Source organism: Cylas formicarius, unplaced genomic scaffold (assembly GCF_029955315.1).
Source record: "Cylas formicarius isolate icCylForm1 unplaced genomic scaffold, icCylForm1.1 PGA_scaffold_10__41_contigs__length_53128322, whole genome shotgun sequence".
Lineage (NCBI taxonomy): Eukaryota > Metazoa > Arthropoda > Insecta > Coleoptera > Brentidae > Cylas > Cylas formicarius.
The window spans coordinates 37282154-37306330 of NW_026844214.1; the positions used below are offsets into that span (position 1 = coordinate 37282154).

General features: G+C 31.2%; 3 protein-coding genes and 2 long non-coding RNA genes across 7 annotated transcripts; 2 read left to right on the forward strand and 3 right to left on the reverse strand.

Annotated features, from left to right (window-relative positions):
* The first annotated feature begins 8381 nt into the window (after positions 1 to 8381).
* Positions 8382 to 10238, forward strand: LOC132708078 (uncharacterized). Its single transcript, XM_060680186.1, has 3 exons — positions 8382 to 8509; positions 9309 to 9418; positions 9597 to 10238. The coding sequence occupies exons 1-3, from the start codon at positions 8382 to 8384 to the stop codon at positions 10046 to 10048; spliced, it is 690 nt and encodes a 229-aa protein (XP_060536169.1). The 3' UTR covers positions 10049 to 10238.
* A 159-nt stretch (positions 10239 to 10397) lies between these two features.
* On the reverse strand, positions 10398 to 12342 carry LOC132708077 (2',5'-phosphodiesterase 12). Its single transcript, XM_060680185.1, has one exon. The coding sequence runs from the start codon at positions 12208 to 12210 to the stop codon at positions 10501 to 10503; it is 1710 nt and encodes a 569-aa protein (XP_060536168.1). The 5' UTR covers positions 12211 to 12342; the 3' UTR covers positions 10398 to 10500.
* A 1033-nt stretch (positions 12343 to 13375) lies between these two features.
* On the reverse strand, positions 13376 to 15372 carry LOC132701682 (nucleolar protein 8). The gene has a single exon (XM_060669799.1). It carries the CDS (start codon positions 15167 to 15169, stop codon positions 13601 to 13603), a length of 1569 nt encoding a protein of 522 aa, XP_060525782.1. The 5' UTR covers positions 15170 to 15372; the 3' UTR covers positions 13376 to 13600.
* A 247-nt stretch (positions 15373 to 15619) lies between these two features.
* On the forward strand, positions 15620 to 19938 carry LOC132704332 (uncharacterized). Of its 2 annotated transcripts, none has more exons than XR_009619272.1 (4): positions 15620 to 15816; positions 15871 to 15961; positions 16011 to 16374; positions 16563 to 19938. It is a non-coding gene; the product is annotated as an uncharacterized LOC132704332 (long non-coding RNA). The 2 variants fall into 2 exon arrangements; XR_009619273.1 differs by having other exon boundaries at positions 16027 to 16374.
* A 2581-nt stretch (positions 19939 to 22519) lies between these two features.
* On the reverse strand, positions 22520 to 23920 carry LOC132707998 (uncharacterized). Of its 2 annotated transcripts, XR_009619806.1 has the most exons (4): positions 23452 to 23834; positions 23154 to 23395; positions 22787 to 22810; positions 22523 to 22725 (listed from the first exon to the last, which is right to left on the reverse strand). It is a non-coding gene; the product is annotated as an uncharacterized LOC132707998 (long non-coding RNA). The 2 variants fall into 2 exon arrangements; XR_009619805.1 differs by having other exon boundaries at positions 22520 to 22725; positions 23154 to 23920.
* Positions 23921 to 24177: the final 257 nt, after the last annotated feature.

The following is a 24177-nucleotide window of genomic DNA, read 5'->3' on the forward strand; positions in this document are numbered from 1 at the left end:
AGCTGAAGTACACAGAAATCGAACAAGTTGAAATTTATTTTCAATACTCGAGAAAAAAATTGGAATTTGCTGGAATTTGTGTATGACCACTGGAAATGATGACATTTTTAACGACTCGATTTTTGCTCCGTAAAGTTGATTCCAGAAATTTTATCGAAATATCATATCTATCGAACACAATGTCTACTCGTTTCACACTTGGTTCCAAGAAAATATTCATGATTCTTTGAAAGAATTTCTCAGCAAAATCTCCAAAGGTTTTAAATTTATGTATTTGAATTTGATGAACAAGTGTCGTAGCATCAACAATATAAATTTTTGGAGTATATAAACCTGAAACATCTTTCCGAGACTTTTTAGCACATTCATGGTTGTTTTCGATTTCAAGGGCGAGTTCTGATTTCAAAGATTTTCTGTAAAATCCTTCTGAATCAAAAAGGTACTTGCGGTAATCCAATATCTCGTAAGATGTTAAGAGTTTCGTGTCGAATTCACGTTCATTAGCCAACATATATTTTTTTTGGAAATGAGTTGTATCTGTCACACCTTGTAATTTTTTATTGGAAGTATTTTTGTTTGCTGTTGTAGAAGGATTTTCAAAGTTACAAAAAGTATTTCTTTTTATGGGATCGGATAACTTTTTAACTTTTTGTACAAATCGTTCATTTTCGAATGTAATTGACAGATTTTCTCCAATTTCAACAACATTCAGTAAATCTTGCGAAGACGATTTATCAGCTAGTTCTCCAGTATATTTCGAAGCATGGACTCCTCATTATCTTTGTAAGGATTACAAGCATTAATGCATTTGATAATATTTTGAATGTCCTGTTCGTCTTTATTAATCCTGGATTGTGTCCATTCATTATGATAATTGATGTCACTTGTTGAGTCCGATTGAATATCCAGATACGAAGAAAGAGCCTCGTGAATACTGTTTTTAAATGGATACAGAAGCATCCATCTCTGCATCGCGTTTTCATTTTTAGTTATGCCAATCAGGCCTCCAGTAACTGCTGAAGATCGATTCTGAGACTGTTCTAGTGCTAAGTCCGGGCTCACCGCATTAAATGTGCCTTGACTCCGTTTTACAGACAACATTCCTCTCTTCAAATCATTTATAACTTCGGATGGTAATTAAGTAATTAGTGTGGTTCATAGAAAAAAGGTAAGGTAATATCTGTTAGTAGTTAACAAATGTAATTCATAATTATTACTTCTGTCAGCCTTTATTGAATTTAAAATAATCTCTACCATTTCACAGTAGTTTTTGAAATATTTAAATATTTCATTGTCAGTACTCTTGCGGTGTACGAAATTTGAAAACTCGGTTAAAAAATCTTTTAATATTCTTTGATGTTGATTATATTTCTCAACCACGCCTGAATGATCTTTGTCTACTGTTACTTCTCTTATTGTCTGTAGACAAAAATGTAATTGCTGTAGCTGATCTTGGGAGAAATTTACACTTTCTATAAATTCTGAAAGCTGCATGCTTCGAAGTGATTCGTACAAAAGTTTATGAGCTCTAATACCTCTACTATACTGAGTACCTTTTAAGATTGATGACAAAGTATTCATGCCATAAACGTTGGGTTCAATCAAAATGCTATCAAGTCCACTTCCTTCTATATATTGGCCTAAGCATCGTAAAAATTTTTTTTGTAGATGAAATGTCGCGACTCTCAGTACCAATTTTTCAAATTCCTGACTGGTTTGTTGTATTTTTTTTGCAATAAGATATATAGCCATGTCACAAGATAAAACAGCTATTTTTTATCTAATGTAAGGCTTACGTTAACAAAATTTTTCATAGCGGTATACACGACATCTTTTGAAGTTGGTGGCTGCGGAATGAGCGGACTAAATCCAACAATAGACACAGGTAACTTTTCAGATGATAGTATTTGTTGAAATTTGTTCAAGTCCATCCTGGAATTGAATTTTCTGATGTTCGGCAGAAATTATTTTCTACTTCATCATACTGCAGCCTACATAAGACCCAGACCAAATGATCAAATTGTAAATCATTTTTACTATACGTCAATAAAGAACTACTGTCTATGTAATTCGGTAAAATAGGCTCCATATGTGTACCAAAATGTAGAATTTCTTGACAGTTCAAATCATAATTATTGCGCTCGGCTGAAGGTTTCAATTTAATAACATTAATCTCATCTTTAGTATTTTTTTGCTCTTGATAGATCACCATTGCTGTAATGTGAGTTGAATTTTTTCCGCTTAATGTTTCTTCATTAAAATCATTATTATCTGTCGCACCATGAAGAAATAACGAAGAATCGCGAACAATATTTTTTGGAATTAATAATTTTTGTCTGCATCGTCACATACAATTGAAGCTGTGATTTTATCATCCAGATTTTTTAATGCTTTATAACTAATGCAGTGTCCAAATTTATTTAACATACTTATCAACTGTTTTGATCTTGTTAAGTGATGAATAGATTCCGCTTTGCTTTGGAGTCTGGTTCTCGGTTATTGTAAAACATACATCATAAAAAACTGATAGCGCTCGTCGAAAGTAATTATCACCAAATCTTTATTTTTAGCACTAAATAATGCTTGCATAAAAGTGTTTCGTCGCATAAATAACGACCAGGTATTAATTCCGTCGAAACCAATTCTTCCCGAAGTTTTTTCGCACATTGAACAATATAATTTTTTGCAGTGGTATATTACCCATAAATACTTGAGAGGATTTCGATCGATCAGAGGGATATGAAAACAAAATATTTTCACCATACCGCTGAACGAGTAGTGATTTCATAACGCGATTTTCAACAGTTGCATTTTCAATTTCAGTGAGTTCAGCTAATCGGTTTGCCAAAAACGATACTTCAAACGACTGAGATGAAAATTGGTCTTTTATTTCATTCATCAGTTTATCAAAACTCTCCATAAGTATTTCTTGAGGTATTTTGTTCATAGGCCGACCTGCAGGCAGTTCCGAATTTCTCGCAAATAATCACGGTAACAATGTTTGTGGTATCTTACTTCAATTGCAAATAAATCCTCAGGTTCTTTACAAGTACTAATTTTTGTAAAAACATGATCTTGTTTTTTATTTGCAGTATCGAAAATTTGTTGCGCAGCTGAAAGTTCAGAGCAAAAAAAGTTGTTTATTTTTGTTTCTTGTTACCTTCCCACAAATTAAACATTTCTGCTGCAAATTAACTGATGGATGATTTCTTAATGACTGACGAATATTTCTGCTGGTACCTGCAATATCTAATCACTTATTTGTATATCGGAAGTAGATATGTTTTCTTCATTCACCAACGTTATCTCTCGTCGCCTTATTTTTTCTTCACTTATGTAACTTGCCATACAAACTCGATGTCATGAACATTCTTGTGCTGCGAACTCAGGATAATTTTTTAATTTTTTACTAACTTTGTCTTTTCTTCGATCGGCAGCAAACAAGATAATTCATTTGGTCTTTTTCTTTTCACATTTTTCACTTGTGACGACATTTTCACGTAATTTAAAATAATTATTAATTTATCACTGAAACACGACAAAACTCAAGTTTTATTTAATAAATACGAAAAAATATACTGTTACTGTTGTGAATTTATGAACACACGGATGTATTAAACTAAAATAACTTTATTAATAATGAATACACTGATCTTAAATTAACACTCGCTCTCTCATGTTAGGTTAGATTCTATTCTGCACCGTTTCCTCGTCTCTTCTTGCAGTGGATTAATGACAAGTAATCACAACACTCCTCCTCGATTTGAAGTTTTATAAATGTTTGGATAAATGAAAATCATGATTACAAGAATAAACAATTGCAGTGTTTATACAATATTACACTTATCTCTAAGTTTTACAAATAAATCCTTGCTTAAAGGTTTAGTTAACATGTCTGCTAAATTTTCCTCAGTTGGTACATATTCAACAGATATTTTCTTGTGTAATACTAAATCTTTTAAATAATGATTCTTTATATATATGTGTTTAGCCCTTTTTGAATTCTCATTACTTTTTGACATTAATATTGAACTTCTGTTATCACAAAAAAGCAGTGCGGGAATATTAAGCTTAAAATCATTTAACACCCCTTTAAGATTCATTAGGTCCTGAGCACAAGCAGCCGCTGCAACATACTCCGCTTCGGCGGTAGAAAGAGCAACGCATCCCTGTTTCTTTGAAAACCAGCATACAGGGTTGTTACCAAGTAAAATTAAGCAACCACTTACACTCTTCCGATCATGTTTATCTGATGCCCAATCTGAATCTCAAAAAGCTTTTAATTTTACTTTGTCATTGTTTGATTCATTTTTCACAAAAGTTAATCCTTTAAATTTAGTAGTATTTAAATAACGTAATATTCTTTTTCCTGCGTTCCAAGTATCATTTGTTGGCTTGTCCAGGAACATTCACTTAAATATGAAACAGAAAATGTTATATCAGGTCGTGTAGTTGTTGACAAGTACATCAGTCCTCCGATCAATTGCCTGTAAGGAACATTCACAATCTCACTATTTTCATTATATTGAAATCCTTTTTCCATAGGTGTAGATTTTCCACTACATTCTTTCATGTTAATTTTTTTTTCAATAAATTTTGTTTGCTTTATTTCTAGTTTACCTTAATCTTTCTTTCTGTTTATTGTCATCCCTAAGAAATTCTTGACTTCTCCCATATCTTTTGCTTGAAAATGTTTCTTTAGTAAAAATACTGTTTCTTCAATGTTTTCATTCTTTCCCACTACTAACATGTCGTCTACATATAATAATATCCAGTTATTTTTACCACAGTACAAGCAGCAATCATGTCTTGATCTCTGAAAATTGTTTTCAACAGCAAAATTATTAAAAGTTTCATTCCAAACTTTTGGAGACTCTTGAGACCATATAAAGCTCGATTTAATCTTAAAACTGTTGATTTTGTTTGAAGACCTTCAGGTGGATATACATAAACCTCAGTTTCTAATTTTCCATTTAAGAAAGCTGTAGGAATATCTAACTGTTTTATTTTCCAATCTTTCTGTAATGCTATGGAGAATAAAACTCTTATTGTTGCCATACGTGCTACAGGAGAGTAAGCTGGTTCATAAAGATGCTTCTCCTTAATTTCGAAACCTCTAGCCATATTCTAGCCTTTTTTATGCCATCGTCTTTTGTTCGAAATACCCATTTTGTCTGTATCGGTGTTTTACCTTCTGGTAATTGCACTTCAGTCCAGGTTTGCATTTTTTCATGCGAGTGTAATTCCTTTTTTATAGCTTCCTTCCATTCAACTGTTTTTATCGCCTCATCGTAATTCTTTGGATCATTCTGTGATGTTAGCAAACAATATGCTGAGTAAATTTCATACTCACTAAGATGTTTTGGTGTGTTTATCTTTCTTCCATGTCTTGATGTCTCAGTTTTTGTTACATTTCTGTCTTTATCATTTAAACTTTCTGATTCTATTCTATCATTATCATCTTCTGATTCATTTATTCTACCTACTTCATTTTCGTCTGCTTCTGTCTCTTTATTGTAATTTTCTTCATCTCTTATTATTATTTTCTTCATCGCTATGTTTTTGTCTTTGACTTCTATTAACTGATTGTAATTTGTCTGATTTTCATCAAATGTAACATCTCTTGAATATATAATCTCATTCTTCTCAAAATCCCAAAGCCTGTATCCATTTAAACCATATCCAGTCATGATACACAATTTTGCACGTTTCTCTAATTTATTTGCTTTTGGTAAAACAACTGACCATGCCTTACTCCCAAAAACTTTTAATTTTGATAAATTGTTATTTTGATACCATCTTGTCGAGGGAGGAACACCACCATTTGCTTTTGTGGGTGACCGATTTAATTCGTATGCTGAACATAAGATTGCCTCTCCCCATAACTCTTTGGGTAAATTTGTTTCAGCAAATTTAGATCTTACTTTATCTAACAAAGTTTGGTTCATACGCTCAGACTTACCGTTCTGTTGCGGGCTATATGGCAGCGTATACTCAATCTCAATACCTTTATTTTTGCAATACTGTTTGAAATAATTTGAAGAAAATTCACCACCATTATCACATCTAATTTTTTGTGTTTTTTGACCCTGTTGTGTTTTTATTAGCTTAATAAAATCAATAACGTTTTGAGCAGTCTCATCTTTAGATTTTAACAATTTGACTACCAAAAAATGTGAATAGTCATCAAGTAAAACCTGAAAGTACCTATGATCTTTTTAAAGATGGAGTTGCCACTGGCCCCGCAATATCTGTGTGAATAAGTTGACCAATCCGAGTAGTTTTTCTAGTACATTGATAAAAAGTTTTTCTAGTACTTTTACCTTCAACACAATTACTACAAATTTCATCACTATAAGGTAAATTTAACTGTTTTAGACCATAACGATTTAAATGTCCTAGTCTCTTATGCCAAATATTTCCTGCATTATCATTTATTACTTTATAGCAATTTTCAGTTTTTAAATTTATAACAATCAAAAATCAATTATTAAAACTTTCACAATAAAATGTGTTGTGTATTATTTTTGCATGTTTTCTACTTGTTTTATCAGTTTCAAATATTATTTTAAAACCTTTTGTTAATAATTTTGACACAGAAATTAAGTTATGCGACATACCATTAACTATTAGAGCTTCTAATTTTATTTCTTTACCTTGGCAAATACCACTCAGCGTTCCCTTTTTCTCTGCAACCAACGTCTCCCCACTCTTGGCCGTACCTATTTTTATTTCTGTCTTTAAATCTTGTATATCTGTCATATAGTCTTGCAGTTCACTTGTCACTAAATTTTCAGTAGCTCCAGAGTCCAAAATAAAACTGTTTATGTTGTTATTCAAGCTCACACTATTTAATGCAATAAATGCAACTTGTTTATCACTTTCTCTTACTTCGTTTGCCTGCTCACTTGTGTTTGCATTCGTACTATACCTACGATTACCTCGACGTGAACCTCTGTACCTCTATCTCTATGCCTATTCTGTAAACACTCAAAAAATTTGTGACCTTGTTTGCCACATTTATAACACACATATTGGCTTGCTTTGAATGTAACTTCATTATCATTTCTACTATTATTCCCATTTTTTTATTTCATTTTTAATTCTTCATCCAACAATCTCGATTTGACAAAATCCATTGTTACATCTGTGTTTAATGTTTCAATCGCCGTTATTACAGGATCATAGTCCTCATTAAGAGACAAAAGTAAGGGGCATACCTTATCCGATTCTTCGATTTTTGACCCAATACTTTCTAATTCTCGTATTACAGAGTCAAATTTCAAAAAATGATCCTCTAATTTTTCGTTCCTTTTACATTTTATTGTTAGCAACTTCTTCTTTAAAGTCAACTTCGAAAATACACTTTTCCTTTGAAATACATCTTCTAATGCTTTTAACATATGCTTCGCTGTAGTTGAATCTTTAATTATATCAAGGTGTTTGTCACTTACACATTGCACTATAATTGATTTTGCCTTTGCATCCCTTATTTTAAAATCTGTCTTCTCTTTTTCCTTAGCAAAATTTGATACTTCTTTCTCCAACGTATCTTCAATCTGTTTCTCCTCCAGAAATGCTTTAACTCTAAACCTCCAGTTATTATAATTCTGTGCATTTAATTGTGGAAATACCACCGACGACGTATTCATTTTGCCGTTACAAGTTTAATACACGTGTTCAAAAAAAAAAATTTTTTCAAATTTTCTCTATCTACCTTCCGCCAACCAACGTCTTGGGTGGTTCTGGGCCCACAACCTGTTGTGAATTTATGAACACACGGATGTATTAAACTAAAATAACTTTATTAATAATGAATACACTGCTCTTAAATTAACACTCTCTCTCTCTCTCATGTTAGGTTAGGTTCTATTCTGCACCGTTTCCTCTTCTCTTCTTACAGTGGATTAAGGACAAGCAATCACAACAGTTACTCACAATGGTTTAAACCTTACTGACACGAAAAACATGAAACGGGTAGGAATACTAACATAAACGCTATAATGTTAGCAGCGAGACGAATGAGGGGAACACAAAAGACAGGAGACTAACCCTATTCACGATTTACTTCCAGTTCTAAGAATCTGATTATATATCTGCTATACCAGCCCTCACACCTGCATTTCTTAGAATGTTTTTGTATTTTTAAGTATATATCTTTATATTTGATTTTTCTGATTAAATAAATTTTTTATAAACAATTTATGACTTTTTTTTATAAATAATTGCTGTTGTATAATCATTTGCCAACTTATTATTATATGTGTTTAGTAAAAAAAAAATATTACTAAATTAACTATTAAACTAGACCCATAGCACGCGCTCGCTATGGTAACGCGCTACGGGGTGGGAGGGGATTAAAAAAAAATTAGACCAATAAAATGTCCGGCAACATCCGGATTATTAATCTACAAGCTTTTCTGAACTCAAATCAATTGCCAAAATGCGGTCCTCACAATTTGCAAATTCAACTCCATCCAGCGCCTCGTCTAGGAGGGGCTCACTCAAGGTACACACACATTTTTTAATAAAATAGATGGAATACCGTCCGAGCCATGGAGTGTACTTAGTCCGAAGGCTATCTATCCCCGCAAATAGTGCACTCAGAGTAAAGTTAATGACATTGAAGTCCAAACCATAGTCAAATTTATATTCAGGAACATCCCCTTCATGTTTTTTATATGTACAAGTATTGACACTATATAAAAACATGAAGCTCAAAACCCAATTCAGTTTATCTCTATTTGTAAGTAACCACAATTTGATAATTAATTACGTTGTATTATATAATTTCCTGCTTAAATTGATGAAATATAACAGTTTGGCAACGTCGTGCAGCTGTGTCATTTACGACCACTGTTAAAATTCCCTTTCTACCACATACGTAAACTGCAGGATTACCCGCTTTTGTAATTCTTTATCTTTTGTAACGGCAGATCAGCGTCAAGCGCACAATCATCTTTTAAAATGTAAGTGAATGCTCATGGTCTTTTACTAATTCACATTTCATAATAGTAGTTACTTATTTATTTTTAATTCTGATTTTTCTACGCCAATCTCTTTTTCAGCTTAATGTATTTTCCCAGGATAATCTTATATCACTAAGTAATAGAACATGGATATAAGTATGTCTTAACAAGTATAGTGTTAAACTTTTCCATCCTGTAGTTTAAAAATGACTAATGTCATATTTAGGATCTTTCCAGTCTAGTACTTAAAAATAATCCTGTAAAACAATCCGCCTATGTTATTGTTCTGTAATATAAAGATATGCCTGCATACCTAACTCAACTTTTCTTAACTTTTAGGTCTGCTTCAACATTTTGTGAGCTTTGTGAAATTAATTTCTCTTCGCCGTCTAAACTGTTGTATCACAAAAAAGGTTTTTTTCATAAAAAGTTGAACATTTTTAAAAACGGTAAGTAATAATAAATAAATACGATGTCTATGTATATAATTGTGTTTCCATTTATCTCAGCCATTTTACGATTACATTCTTTCCACTAACAGAAACTCTACACTGCATCATCCATTTTACTAGTATGATTTTCAAATTACTTTTTCGTATTTAGTAAATTTAGAATTTGTTCCCTCAGAATTTGGTAAAGAGCACTGGCAGCAAGGGGCTAAAATTATAAGGACGGGATTGATTACATCTCATTCCAAAAAATATTTGCTGGAAGAATCAGAAAATGAAAGATTTTGTACAAGTTCAGAAGATTCTCTTGATGGAACGATAGTAGCCGATATAGGAAATACTCAACATGAGGGTAGAGGTGTGCATCAATCCAAGGAAGCATGTATTAATAATAAAACAAATTTATGTGACAGAAGAAAACTAGAAAAAATAGAACATAGCAGTATAGAAAACAGTAAACATGACAAAATGGGAAAGGATATTGTACTTCTACAACAAATTAAGGGTGAATTTAAAAAGATTATAGACTCAGTTTGCTTGCATAGAAACATGCCTCCTAGCACAGCATTGATTTATTTGCGACATTTTCGCAAGAATTTTGAAGACAAAAAAAAAGAACGAAGACCTTAGAGAAGATACTTTCCGCAAATGCTGTTATTTTTTCAACTATTAAGATAAATGCTACTATTACAAGGCAGTCAAAATATTTATCTGTTGCAAGTGAGAAAAAAAAATAAACAAATTTAAAAAATATATCAGGAATTAAAAATTCCATCAGGCAGTACTTTTTTTAAAGAATTTCTCTGGCAACATGATGTTGAATTTATCTTTCTGTGATATATGAACTAACTTTGGTAGACAGTGATTTCCAAGTTAGATACTTTTTACTAAAATTTTAAAATTCAATTTTTTTTTGTACATTTTAGAATTAAATGTTTTTTGATGAATGTACCTTTTCATTTTATTTAATAATCATAAGGGCACCTTAGTAAGACTAAAAAAAGAAAAAAAAACATACATTTATTGCAATGAATCATTAAACATTATAAGTACAATTAGATAGTTTCTAAAAAATGTAAATGTTATAACCACTCTAAGTCTGAAATTAGAGCTATATGATCTGATGGACACACTATACTAGGAATAGCTGTATGTTGAGTCAGTTCTTCATCACTAGGTAATGGAATCACTTGTGAAATGCCAATATTAGTTTTTTCTATAAAAATGTAGTCCAGACAATCTGCAAAACCAGCTGTAAAATTTGTATATTTTGGAGTACCACAAGCACTTTCCAGCTGAAGACTGTGCTTCATGTCAATGTTTTCTATCGCTTCATCTTTATTACTAGAATAATCAATGTAATTTCCTGGAACTGAACCAGTTGTATATAGCATGTATATTCCACAAGAAGGCACACTGTTAAAATCACCACAAAATATTAAAGATACCCTTTCTTTATCGTATTGTTTTCTCAAATTTAGGACAGTATGTTCCAAATATTTAATGGCCAATCCTCCTTGCAAAAGTCTTATGTGATCTGCATCTGGGTGAAAATATAGGTGTATATTGCCCACTACTAATATTTCATTCTGCTCAAGAGACTTTATTATATTTATTTGCAAAGTGGTTGTTCGGTTTAAGATTCTCTGCTTCAATTGCGAATTTGTTTCAATTCTTGTCCAAATATCTGAGAATAACTCATTTTTATCTATATGATCGGAAAAAATAAAACTTTCAGATTCTAGAAGTTTGAAGCGTTTTTCGTTGTAGAAAAACGCTAAGCCTTCTGCCACCTCATCTCCTTTAAGATGAAAATTACTTTTGTATCCCAAATGTGATAATATTGGGTGCAGATCATATTTATAAACTTTCCTATCAACCTCTTGCAGACATATACAATCTGCATTATAACCAATTAGTTCTTTGAGTATTAATTGTTTTCTGTAGTCAATATTTAATGCATCAGCTGGACAGTATGGGAATAAAACTTCCCTACTAAAATCTGAATCGCAGTAGAGGTCTGCAAGTATATTATATGTCACTACACGAAACTGTTTATTCTGCAACCTTGTTTTTGTGAATCTGTGCCTTCTCTCAAAAGGACAATGGCCGGGACTTGCTTCCACCTTACAATTTGAAACAATTTCTACTGCTGGACCTTCAAAATTATTTTTAACTGGAGTGCAGCTCAGTTTAAGATAGTTATCAATATCTTCATTCTTGGGTATATATATATATGAACAGGCAACTTCTAACCAATGTATTTTATCTTTAGATTTTGACCAAACATATTGGCTTAAAGAAATATCTGTAAATACTGTTTCAAATTTTGAGGGATAAACAGGAAAAGTTGCTAGAAGGGAATTAGGCAAGCTTAATGATTCTATCCATGGAGAATTTATCAATACCTGGTACGATTTGCCATTGATTGACAATATTATGTTATTTTCCGGAACAAACACATCTTTGCAAATACTGGAACTTGAAATTTCTTCACTATTAACCAGGAGCGATGTTTCAACAATTTCTGAAGACGTTTCAGATTTTTTATTTCTTTTTTTATAAAGTTTTTTACTAACATTTGTACTAATTCTGTTTAATAGACTCTCCACATTTTCAGAAAGACTTCTGGAAAAGTTGAAGCTCCGCTTAACATTTCCAAGTTCCTTGCTGTATTCAAAACTTAATTGGAACTGGTCGATTTCATTTATCCGTCTTAAATATGCCTTGTTCATCTTATAAATATATCGATGAATATTCCTTTTTATCAAAGAGTTTACTTTCTCAAACATACTTTAAATGTATCAGGTTGGATTCAGTGATAATTCTTCTTCTCAGTCCAAAGTTGGGCAAGTTCGGCAAAGTTTGTCGATTGATAAGAGATAGTTCCCAAATCGTAAACCCTTAGCATGGAACCTGTGAACATTTTGAGTAATAAAAGTTAGTACGCATATTTTTAAAGTTAATTGTTTTCCCTTGTGGATATCGAGTGGTTCAGTTTAGCTGTTTCGTCAACCGTTTTAGCCAACGGCGTAAGAGCGCGTATTTCTATTGCATTGATATTGCGTTGACCACTTCATAACTAAATGGATTTGGTGTTTTTAGTATTTAGTGAATGTTTTAAATTTATAATCGTTGGCTCTGTCGTTTTTTCCTGTTTACACCGGTATAGAGGCCGGATAGGCCAGGAGTAGGCCGTTTTTTGCTCTTTATCAAAGACTTGAATATTGTTCCCAATTGTTGTTTCCGTTCCCCTCCTCTGAGGGTGATGGACCCGGCCAGTCCCTTTTAATTAAGGCACCCTCCAGGTTATAAAGTAAATGTTGAACCTTAATCGTAAGTGGCCAAGTGATCATAGTAGACTTGGCTAATATCAATAATATAAAATATATTATTAAATCTATTTTCATTACTAAAAACTCTTGCTTTAATCAGTCATTAATGTTTGTTTATGAAGATATCTTGCAAAAAATGTATATTACTCCTATGTTATTTTATTCAATTGTATTGTTTATCGTTAGTTGTTCTTGTAAGTTTTATCATTAAAAAAAGTCTAAACTAAACAGACTTAACTTTTATTTTAAACATAAAAAGATAATTGTTAACTTTTAAATAAACAACTTAAAAATAATTAGGTTCATGTAAATGCAAGAATTGTAATAATTTTAGAAAATGGTTGATCATTATCAACAGGGGCCCAACATTTTAACATAAACAGGAGAAGAAAATACACTTCGAAGGAATTTAATGTTTTCTGCAATTTCCATCCGAATCAATCACACAATCAAGTTGCAAGTTTTTGGACATTTTTTTTAATTTAACGGTGACAATACTAGAAATATGAAACAATGAAGTTTGCATAACCACATGGTTGCCTATAATACACTGCTCAAAAAAAGTGCTTTAAGAGTCCTATCAGTTTTTTTTATGAAACCAGCGTATATGATGATATACTAAAAAGCAACCAAGCAACAGATAAAAGCTAGTTTATTTTCACACAACCTTTAAAAAAAAAGTACATTCATATATGGGGTTAAAAGTACTCAACTGTACAGGTTTGCCTATTTTTAACACATATTATTTAAATTCACTATTTACCTATATATAATTAAATTTTTTTAATATACTATAAACTAGACATTTTTGATTAGTTTTAAAAGTTTTTACATATACTATGTTTTGCTATCTTTTCAAAGCTTTTTTAATTCTGATATGTTTTTTCTTTTGGCTCGATCCTAATTTCTTTTTAAACATTTTTGATTTTTTCTCATTATTTCTGATTTTTGTTCTCACAATACTTTTCAACTCTTGTCGAATCTTAGAGAATACTTTCTGTTCTCCTTTAATTTTCTCTATAAAATCGATACCATCTTGTAATCGATGATCATCACTTTTAAAGAAGAAAGGCTCTGTCCAAAAAACAGACCGCTGTGTTGATTCTACTTGAGGAGGCAATTGAATTTGTTTGTTGGTGCCTATTAATTCAGATTTGTGGGGAATATCCTCCATATCATCATCAGAAGAATCATATTTAAAAGGGTTTTCTGTTTTCGAATTATTTTGAATTTTGTTTCGTCTTCTTTCATCAGTTGCATCTATATTTGCTGTTTCAGATTCTTCTAAAGTACTCAAGAAATTAAAATTTTGCTTGTTGTCAAACACCCCCTTCAAGTTATCAGTTACTTTATAAAAAACCTCTTTAGCTACTTCTGGTTTTGGTATATTTTCATCCCGGTTAGTAACATTTGGGTATACCAAATTTTCCTTGAGTTTTTGGGTAGCCCTCTCTAAATCAAAATATGCTGGATTAGATGGATCAAATCTATACATCCCATTTATTTTAACATTTTTATCTAACTTTGTTTCTTTAATTTTTTTACCTAAAACTTCCTCTAATATTTTGGCTTCCTTCTCTTTTTCATTATGGAATGACTCAGAAGAATCTTTGACCATTACATCATCTTCATTCTCTAAAAATCTTTCATTTAAACGAAATCTTCCATCATGTTTATATTTTGCTCCTAGTCGTAGCAACTTTTGACCTTGTTGTCCTTCAAACTTTTCATTAACTTCGAAATTAGCATTAAGGTCATCGTCACTATCAGAATTTCCACTAAAAAGACTGATTTTATAGCTAGTGTTTTTCGGCTTCTCATTCAGCATTTCATCAAAAATAATTTTGTTATTGGATACAGAGTCTATACTTGATAACGCTTTGGAAATAAGAGCTTTTCCTGTTTGATACTCCCTTCTCATATTTTTTAAAGATTGCAATCTTTTTAAATTGTCATTGGTTTGACTTTTCGCAGGTTTCAAATTTTCCCCGGTTTCCATTTTGATTTCTAAAAATGACTTATGTACGACATCTTGATATTTGCTATCCTCATAGACGTCCTTTCTCATTGTTTCTTTTAAAAGATTTTTTTTTTCTTGTTCTTTCTCGTTCTTCAGTTTTTCCAAAAAATTTTCTTTTGCAATTTTAAGATTTAAGTATTCATTATGCCAGTGTGTGGTTGCAAAATCTCTAAAACATTTTTGTAAAGTTTTGTCATCTGTATCAACCGTTACATAAGCAAATTTTAAAGATTTATTTTGAAGAGTTATTTCTTTTCTGGTTTTAATTTCAGCCGAAGAAACCCTGCCATATTTACTAAACTTCTTTTGAAGTTCTGCCACTGTTACCCCTTCTGGCAAATCACTTATAAATATACGTTTCTGTTTGCAGCTCATATGTAAGTTGTCTCTGCTCATATCTCAAAAATGGACACGTTATTCGTAAAAGTCCTATGTTTATAACCCTAATTCACATAAATTTGAAACCACAGTTTTCGTAATCACAGTTAAACTTTGATTTTATTTACAAACAAATATACTCTGGTTCCAACTCGACCCATGGACTGATTTCAAAAAACAGCTTTCTAACGAAAACAGCAAGGCAACACTGGAGATATACACTACAGCCATAATCAAACTAATATTAAAAAAATTTGACCTAAAAGAGCGGATTTTGCGTGGCGTTGGCAAAGAAAGTAGTGAGTGGTAAGGTCACAAATCTTTTTATTACTTCTCATGTCCAATTTATATTTTCCATAAAGCTATTAGATACTATAGTGGCTCTACTACGGTAAAAAGTGATGCGCCGCAGGTTGCTATGATATTCTCGTAGAGGTGTGGATGTTTTGCGCATGCGTCACCTCCAAATAACCGAGTTGAGACATTGCTGTAATTTTTCTGACTAATTTTAATAAGAACGGAAAATCAGTCTCTGAAATCCGAACATAATTGGCAACGCCGAACGTGAAGTTGCTATTATCAGAGAATACTAACAGTCTGTGCCATTTTTCGTGTTTTTGTGTTTGTGGTCAAAAGTGTAAGGAAAATAATGTGCCTATAGATGGGTAAGTGTTGCCTTATGTACATTTAATTAAAAGATGTAAAAATGGTTTCTATAGGACTCCCACTCACAAACGAAATTACAAGTGTGGCCAGTATGAGGACCTAATAGGATCTTAGACAAACCTGAGTGATTTAACAAACTGCCAGGTACCCTTAAATAGCTACATCCGAAAAATGTTTGGGTAATGTGTTTTAGTGTACACGAATTACAGGAAATATAAGAAAACAATTAAGCTGCAAGTTTTACTAGAACAATCACAAGAAATACTCCTTGACATTTACAAATCCTTGTAAAACTCACGGTGGGAAAGTTTTCGTTTGTCATCATGCTTAGTGAAAATAAAATTGGTTGGTCAAAAATTACAAAAATTATTGCCGCAGAAAGTGGGGAATTACCAGAATCAGTTCAGCTCCACCTGTAACAGGATGAATTTAAACGATAAATCTACAGGATATTGTTGGGAAATCTGAAGGCATTATAGGAAATTTTTGAGAATTACCAGGCAACTATTCAACATTTTTGTGTACTTTATTTGTAGATCACCTACTTCTTTACTAAGGTAAGTAAATACTGCAGTACATACACACATAATTTGACACTGACTAAATAGAAATAGTTCTATCAATAAATACTGATTTTTTAAATCTGCTTTTTTTAGATTCGGGACAACTATATGTTTGTTTCCTAGTTTTGATATATTAATCACATATCCATGTCGTGTTATTCAATTTACATTTTATTTTTTAGTAGTTTACCAAAAGATGAAATTGTAAGGAAACAATGGATAACATTCCTTGTCGAAAATGGAGCTGCCAGAGAGGCTGATAGTTTTAGAAGCGCATCAATATGTGGGGGGTCACATCACTTCTTTAAGCTATAGAAGAGGTGATAAAATAGGCACTGCAGTGTCTTTTAGGTAGATATTGTGATCAGTGGTAAATCAGGTTACTTGTTTTCTGGTCAATCTGTTTGCCAACAGTCCCTTTTTTTTCTAACCCGACTGATAAAATTTATCAATATGTTACCAACTTTTTTTCGGTCTGAAATATTTATATTTTTCCTGCATAATTTGTGACTGAAAATTTTCCATCTTGAACATATGAGAATTTTTTGTTAATAGGGGGATGTTTTTGGGCTTTATTTCCAACAAGTCAAAATAATAATTTCTTTCCTAGAGTAGACAACAGCAGATCTTTAATTTTCAGTGGTAGTGAAAACAACATTACAAGTTGTAGAGAGGCCTGTCACAGAATAACCAAGGGCCATCAGTTTTTAAAAAAAACTTAAGGCACACTAACATATTGTCAACAAGTAAAGTGCTTCTGATTTAAATTTTGTTTGGAATTTACACTTAATGAAATTTTTGCTTCAGTTATTCTACTAATAATTAAAAATAGTTTAATGTATTATAAAAGAACATTTTTGTTATTGCTTACATCTTCTTTTTTGCAATTCTTAAATGTGGTAATCCTTTCAAATCAAGTGATGTAAAAGAGTAACACTGAAGCATCCTATATCGACGCCCTTGTGCAAATAAAAAATAAATAATTATATATATCATCCCGCTATCTTTTCTGCGTGGGTAGTAGGTAGAGTTCAAGGGGCTTATAGGTTTAATGTGAGGAACCAACTTTTTTTATTTTTGCTATTATCTAATTGAGTCTCTTAATTTATGTATCACATGTAATAGATAATTGAGCGTTATGATCTCGACAAGTCCAGTGAATTTTCAGTGTTTAGATTATCTAGATGTCAGTTATTGGATTCCAAGCGTGTATGAGTAAACATGAGTACTGCAGCAACATTGAATTCATGATTAAAGCAATAGATTCAAAATAATGGAACTTCAATTATTTAACGCAGATAATTTGTTTCATACATTTTGTAGTTAGTTTAATAGGTTCTGATATTATAATAGCTTCATAAAAATAATTTATTAAAACTAAGACAAACATTATTATCATAATAATAATAATAAATACAAAAATTCAAAAAAATATTTACACACATGCATCGTAAAAAGAAAAACAGACTAGGATATGTCTATTTTGGCAATATCCAAAACTGTAATAAAAACTGTATATATGTATATGTATATATATATATATTTTGGACAAACACCTTAATTTTCAGCCAGGATTTATTTTCCAATAAATCTGAATGACTGCTTATTAACATCTCACATTCTGCTTTCTTTGGTGGTTTTTGTTTGTTTGTGGTTCTTAAAAAATCTTTTACAACTTTTTTTTTGTTCCGCTGTCCATTGAATCAGTTCTCGTTTTTTTATTGTCACGCTATCTTTTTCGGAATGTGTAAGTTCCGTTTCCATTTTTGTCTGCAAGAGTGGGATGCTCATCAATTTCATCTTCGATTGCAAACTGTTAGTCAGTTTCGTGTACATCTTCGGGGTTTAATTCTTCTTCCAAATTTAAGTCAATTTCTTCCAATGTCTTTCCTTTGTACTTTCCCGCTTGGCCATCTTCCATGAGAAGTAACAGTTTCACAATTTTTGCAGTTTGAAAAATGTCATCTGGAAGTCTATAATTTTGACTATGTACATTTAAAGTGTTGCCCATAAACGTTGCCAACTGTTCAATTTCGTTTTGTGACATATTAAAGACCTGTGATAATGTGGCCAAATGTTTGCTTAATTTCGTAGAAGTTAAAGCTCGGGAGTTCTTGCTCCACATATTCTTGCGTGTGTTTGTTCCTTATACTTATAAAGGCTGGTCTGAGTGAGTCTGCGCAATTTTTTTTGAAATTGTCGATTTTCAATCAGAAAATCCATATGGCCTTGAATATCTCTGCTAAATAGAACGAGAACCCTTCTTCCCCCTTATCACAATTCGTTTAAAACTTTTCAAAAGAATTTTTTCAGAAGTTGTAATTTCGTCCGAAAATTCTTCGTAATTGTGGTTATTTTTTTCATCAGATAATGTATAAGACGTCAGCTTCATTCTCTGCAATTCACCTACCCTGTTTCTATTAAGAAGCAATAACCGGCAAAACACTGTTTCCATCAAAACTGTGTAGTTTTTTAGACTATTGGAACCCTCTTTCAATTTTTTTTTCAGCTTCGTTGCCCTTTTCAATGAGATATGTTTTAAGTAATTTTAGATCAGATGCTAAAGGTATTATTGTTATCTTATTGCAAGTTTTAGTATTTAAGTCTCTGGCAGCTTGGATGGATATTTCATGTTTCCAAGTACTTTCCAATAATCTCTTGAACATTCTAACATTTGCTTCAGCCTCTGCAGCACTAACGTTCGGGTAGCAATATTTTCGCTTTATAAAATTTAATATTGCGATATCACAACAATTTTTTAAACTTGTAGAGATATTCATAGCAAAAGTAGGAGATATGTAAATATCATTTTGTGCATCATATTTCGCAATAATTTTGACACTTTGAACAACATCATAATTCTGAAACCGAGTTATTTTATTTTTTCTTATATTTTTGTTTGCCGAATGGAAAACGTTTTCAGTTGTAGGACTGGAAATTACTGAGTTCACTTCTTTCTTATTCTAAAAAGTAGAAATGAAATGAATAAAACATATTATAAATATTTAACAATACAACAATTATTGATTCTCTAAATTATTTTGCTTCTAATTTACTATTTATTTTTTTTAGTTCATGTCATAGTCGAAATTTGGAATAATTTTGCTTTTCGCGACAAGATATAAGCATTTACACTATTTTTTTTTTGTTTTTTGATTGTTTCATTTAAAATTTTTAGACTATGGAAGCTCAAACCTCGCTCTAAACTTAATATTTCAATAAATAACTGTGAGAAACTATTTTAATCAACAATTGATGACAAAATATCATTTATTTAGAACCAGAAGCAATGCAAAGAAAAATAAGTATTAGAACTTCAACGTTTTTGCTACACAGCAAAATGCTTAATCTTTTATTTATTTTTATTTATTTAATTTTAAAACGTTGAAATGAAATGGAATTTAATGTTGATATTGTTGCGACTGTCTTTCAAAACTAATCATTCGGTTTATATTTACCTTAGGTGATGTTAACAATAAGTTACTTGACCAGGACGGTTTAGCATCGGGAGATGTCTAGAATAAATAATTCAATTTTTGAATTGTAATTGAAATTGTAAACCATAGATTACCGAAACTAAAGAATATTGCAAGTCAGTAACTTTATCTAATGAGTCAATATATTTGGATCTTGGTTCCTGCAAATAGATAATAAATGTTAAGTGTTAAGGCGTAAAGGATAACATTATCTAAAATGATAATATAATTTCAATACAATCATATCTATAAACATGTCCTATCTCCATAAAATCTCTAAATTCTTAAAATTGAATATGCATTTTTAAAAAACTTCTGGATTCCTCCTGCGTCGGTTTTTGCTTAGTCGAAATTGCTGACGTTTCGCTGTTGGCTTCTTCAGAGCTTGACTGAAACTGAAGAAGCCAACAGAATGGTTGGCGAAACGTCAGCAATTTCGACTAAGCAAAAACCGACGCAGGATGAATCCAGAAGTTTTGTAAAAAGCATTACAGTAGCCCGTGGAAGTCTCTTTGAAAAATTAATTGAATATGCATATAACAAATTTCAACAAAATGCGATTTATTTATTGGTTAGTGGGTTTCAGTCTAATCAATGCTAAACTCGCCTAATTAAAGTCAAGTTATTAGTTTATGTCCCATTTATTTCAAAAAGAAAATTAAATTAATTCAAATAACATTCGAATAGTTTAAATGGTTATTCTGCATGAAAAAATAAGGTTTGTTTTTAATATTAACATTTTTCGAGATACAAGGTGTCTTTTTTCTTCGTTTATAATAAATATTATTTAACACGACTTTTGGTTGCTTTGTAAACAGCATATGCTCCTGTGCTGTGATTAGATTTGTTCCAATTAGGGACATGCAATAAAGACGAAAACGAAGTTTCATTAATTTCAACTAAGGCTCTTGTGATAACAAACAACGCTCCCAAATTTTAACACAAGATATTTATTAAACATCCTTTTTTTTTTGTTTGCCATCCTGTGTCTTAAAAATTCATTTTCGGAATATGTTCATATGATTTTTTTTTATTTATTCATCTAGAATCATTTCTTAAAGTAGTTATTTCTGGACACACATTTAGGAATGTTTAGTCATGAAATAAATACCCTGTTTATTTATAAAAAAAAACTGGTTATTATTTAGTTATTACTTTTAACGATAGTTGTATTTAATAGACTAAATTTTGCACTGCTAGTTCAACTCAACAAAAACCGACGCAGGAGGAATCCAGAAGTTTAATAAAAAGTATTACAGTAGCCCATGGAAGTTTCTTGGAAAAATTAAAAAAGTATTGAATTTTAATACTAACCTTGTCCAACAAATCTCAGCAAGCTAGAGCCGCCTGCTGCCGCTTAAATGCGATAGAATTACAGTTTGCTAATAATATAGTTTAGGATTTTGTATCCTACTCCGCAGCCCACTAAATTTACTTTAAAGTAGGAGATTAGTTTTAGAAAAAAGGACAAACTATAGTAAAAAAAAACAACTTAATTTTAACTATAGTAAAAAAAAACAACTTAATTTTAAGGCATACCATTCATACCTGAAGAGGAGTCCACTTTAATTTCTCCTACTTCCTTACGAAACTCTTCTGGGATCTTTTCCGAGATATCAAAGCTACTTTCAGAGGAAAAAGAAGTGTCTCAATATTTGGCCGTTCGAGTGCCATTGGCACTAATTTTTGCGTTCTCGTATTCATAATATTTTGTAAAATTAGTCTCGATGCGAAATACGTGTTCACGTAAAAGCACTGTTGTCAACTCTCAGGACGCCTAAACATCGGTAAAAAATATTTGAAATATACAAGTCAGATATACGAGAGGCCCGACGATCGCGTCACGGTGGCAAAAACTATGGATGCATATGTCTATACATCTTACCAACTTTTCGGCATCCCAGAAAAAAAAAAAAAAAAAAAAATATATATATATATATATATATATATATATATATATATATATATATATATATATATATATATATATATATATATATATATATATATATATATATATATATATATATATATATATATATATATATATATATATATATATATATATATATATATATATATATATATATATATATTCTCACGTATTGATTCACGGATGGAAAAATGTGATGACACTATATTCCGGGATATCATCCGTTCGCTCGTTGAACTCCGACTGGAATCCTGCATCCGACTGGAATCCTGCAAATCTTGCATCCGACTGGAATCCTGCAGACGTTTCGCCAAAATCTCACTTGGCATCTTCAATGCTCGCGCGAGCATTGAAGATGCCAAGTGAGATTTTGGCGAAACGTCTGCAGGATTCCAGTCGGATGCAAGATTTGCAGGATTCCAGTCGGATGCAGGATTCCAGTCGGAGTTCAACGAGCGAACGGATGATATCCCGGAATATAGTGTCATCATATATATATATATATATATTACTACTAACTGGGTTAAGTTAGAAGGGTCCTTCTTATAATGTGTTCTAAAGCCTATTACATACATTTAGTTATTGGAATATAGATGTCGGCAAAAAAAAAAAAATATATATATATATATATATATATATATATATATATATATATATATATATATATATATATATATATATATATATATATATATATATATATAATTTCTTATTGTGTTTATAAGCAACTTTATTCTTTTCAATAAAGGCCTTATTAAATAATTCATGTATTTATTCATTTATATTTTTACGTTGTGTTTATTCTCCAACTATATCTTCTGTGAACTTCAAAACGAGTTAATAAAACACTATATAAAATGCTATTATAATTATACGTAAGTCGTAGTTGTGGCATAAACCACAATCTTGTCTATAAAACAAGGCTGGAGTGTGCATCTGGAAAAAAATATTTCTTAATAAGACAATTTTCATTTTAGAATGTTTCATTTGAACTTACACTTTTAAAAAATTCTGAGCATTTCTGGAAAAGTAATTTTTGGTTATTTCAATTGAGTCCAGATGGCAATAAAATATAGGTAAATTATTGTGTGAATTGATACTAGTATTTAGAGCCCGGTAGGCACAATGTAATTTATACATGTACTTTTAGCATTTAACAATTGCAGTTAAATATTTTTGACGGGGAATTTTTGCAGTAGCCACCATGCAATTTTTGCTAGCAAAATGTTTTTTAAATTTGGAGATAGTAAACCACACTCTTTAGCGTTTGGTAATGTTAATTCTGTTACATTTAGAGCTAATTATTTGAGTTGTTTAATACTAGTTTTTAAATTTCGTGGTTATATTTTCCAACACCTACATACCTAACGAAATTGTCCATTGGTAATTTTCGTAATAATATATTTGGGAGGCGAAAGTTTCTGCAATTACTAGACTTGCGATGAAAGAATGAGCATTCTGTCTATACATGAGATGCTTGTTGAACATTTTTTCCATTTAGATGTTTCCAGTGCAGCATCCAAACATTAACAACTTGACAGCGGCCATGTTGGTTGTTGGGAGCCATAAGGCCTTATGGGTCAAACGTCAGAATTTCCAATTAGAGCTGCCATTGGTTAAAAACAAAATTTCAAATCTCGCGCATGCGCATATTTAACAGACCTCAAAATTTGGTGACATAATTATTCACGAGTTTCTGTACAATTAGCGTAGGCAGGGATTCTATATGTCTAAGGGCTAGATGGAATTTTCTAAGAGTCCTATTTCTATAGTTCACATAACTGTAATAATTTTTTTAGCAGATTGCTATAGCTTTGATCAAGAAGTATGTACATGGTACAAACTACGTAAATAAAAACATAGGTTAGTATCATCATAGGTAATATTAAGGTATGGAAATAATTTTGGACAATGACGTTATCTTTCGCTTAGTTCGTTAGTTAGATAGTAGAAAAACTCAACAAACAAACCATAATATAGTGGCGGCCCTACTATGGTAAAAATTAAAAGCTAAAAAATAAAATAAATCCCTACCACTAAAATTTTTTTGAACCTCAAATTTTTGATAGGTCAAAAATATTTATCATGAAGAACATATTTTTGAAATGTATTTTTATTATATTGCCTACCCCAATTTAAAAAATTAAGACAACGGCGGTATTTAGCGAGTGAATTTAAAATTAATGTTCACTTCAAAAGTTATTCTTTGTTGTAGAAAAAAAATCCATTTTGGTCCGACCTCTTTTCATTCAGAACTTCTTTTTCAGTTGGACGCGATCAATTTTGGAATTGTAAATTCAAAAAGTAGAGTTTAAAAAAAAATGTGCATATTTGATTTCAAGTAAGAAATTAATGTAAAGTTTAAAGTTTAGTTTTAGTTTAACTAAT

What these genes read in the sequence shown, in the direction of transcription:
- LOC132708078 (XM_060680186.1), top strand. Translation starts at nt 8,382, where the DNA reads ATGTCCGGCAACATCCGGATTATTAATCTACAAGCTTTTCTGAACTCA. An exon ending in CTAGGAGGGGCTCACTCAAG is followed by an intron (nt 8,510 to 9,308) that starts GTACACACACAT and finishes CTTAACTTTTAG; the next exon opens with GTCTGCTTCAACATTTTGTG. An exon ending in GTTGAACATTTTTAAAAACG is followed by an intron (nt 9,419 to 9,596) that starts GTAAGTAATAAT and finishes TTGTTCCCTCAG; the next exon opens with AATTTGGTAAAGAGCACTGG.
- LOC132701682 (XM_060669799.1), bottom strand. Translation starts at nt 15,169, where the DNA reads ATGAGCAGAGACAACTTACATATGAGCTGCAAACAGAAACGTATATTT.
- LOC132708077 (XM_060680185.1), bottom strand. Translation starts at nt 12,210, where the DNA reads ATGTTTGAGAAAGTAAACTCTTTGATAAAAAGGAATATTCATCGATAT.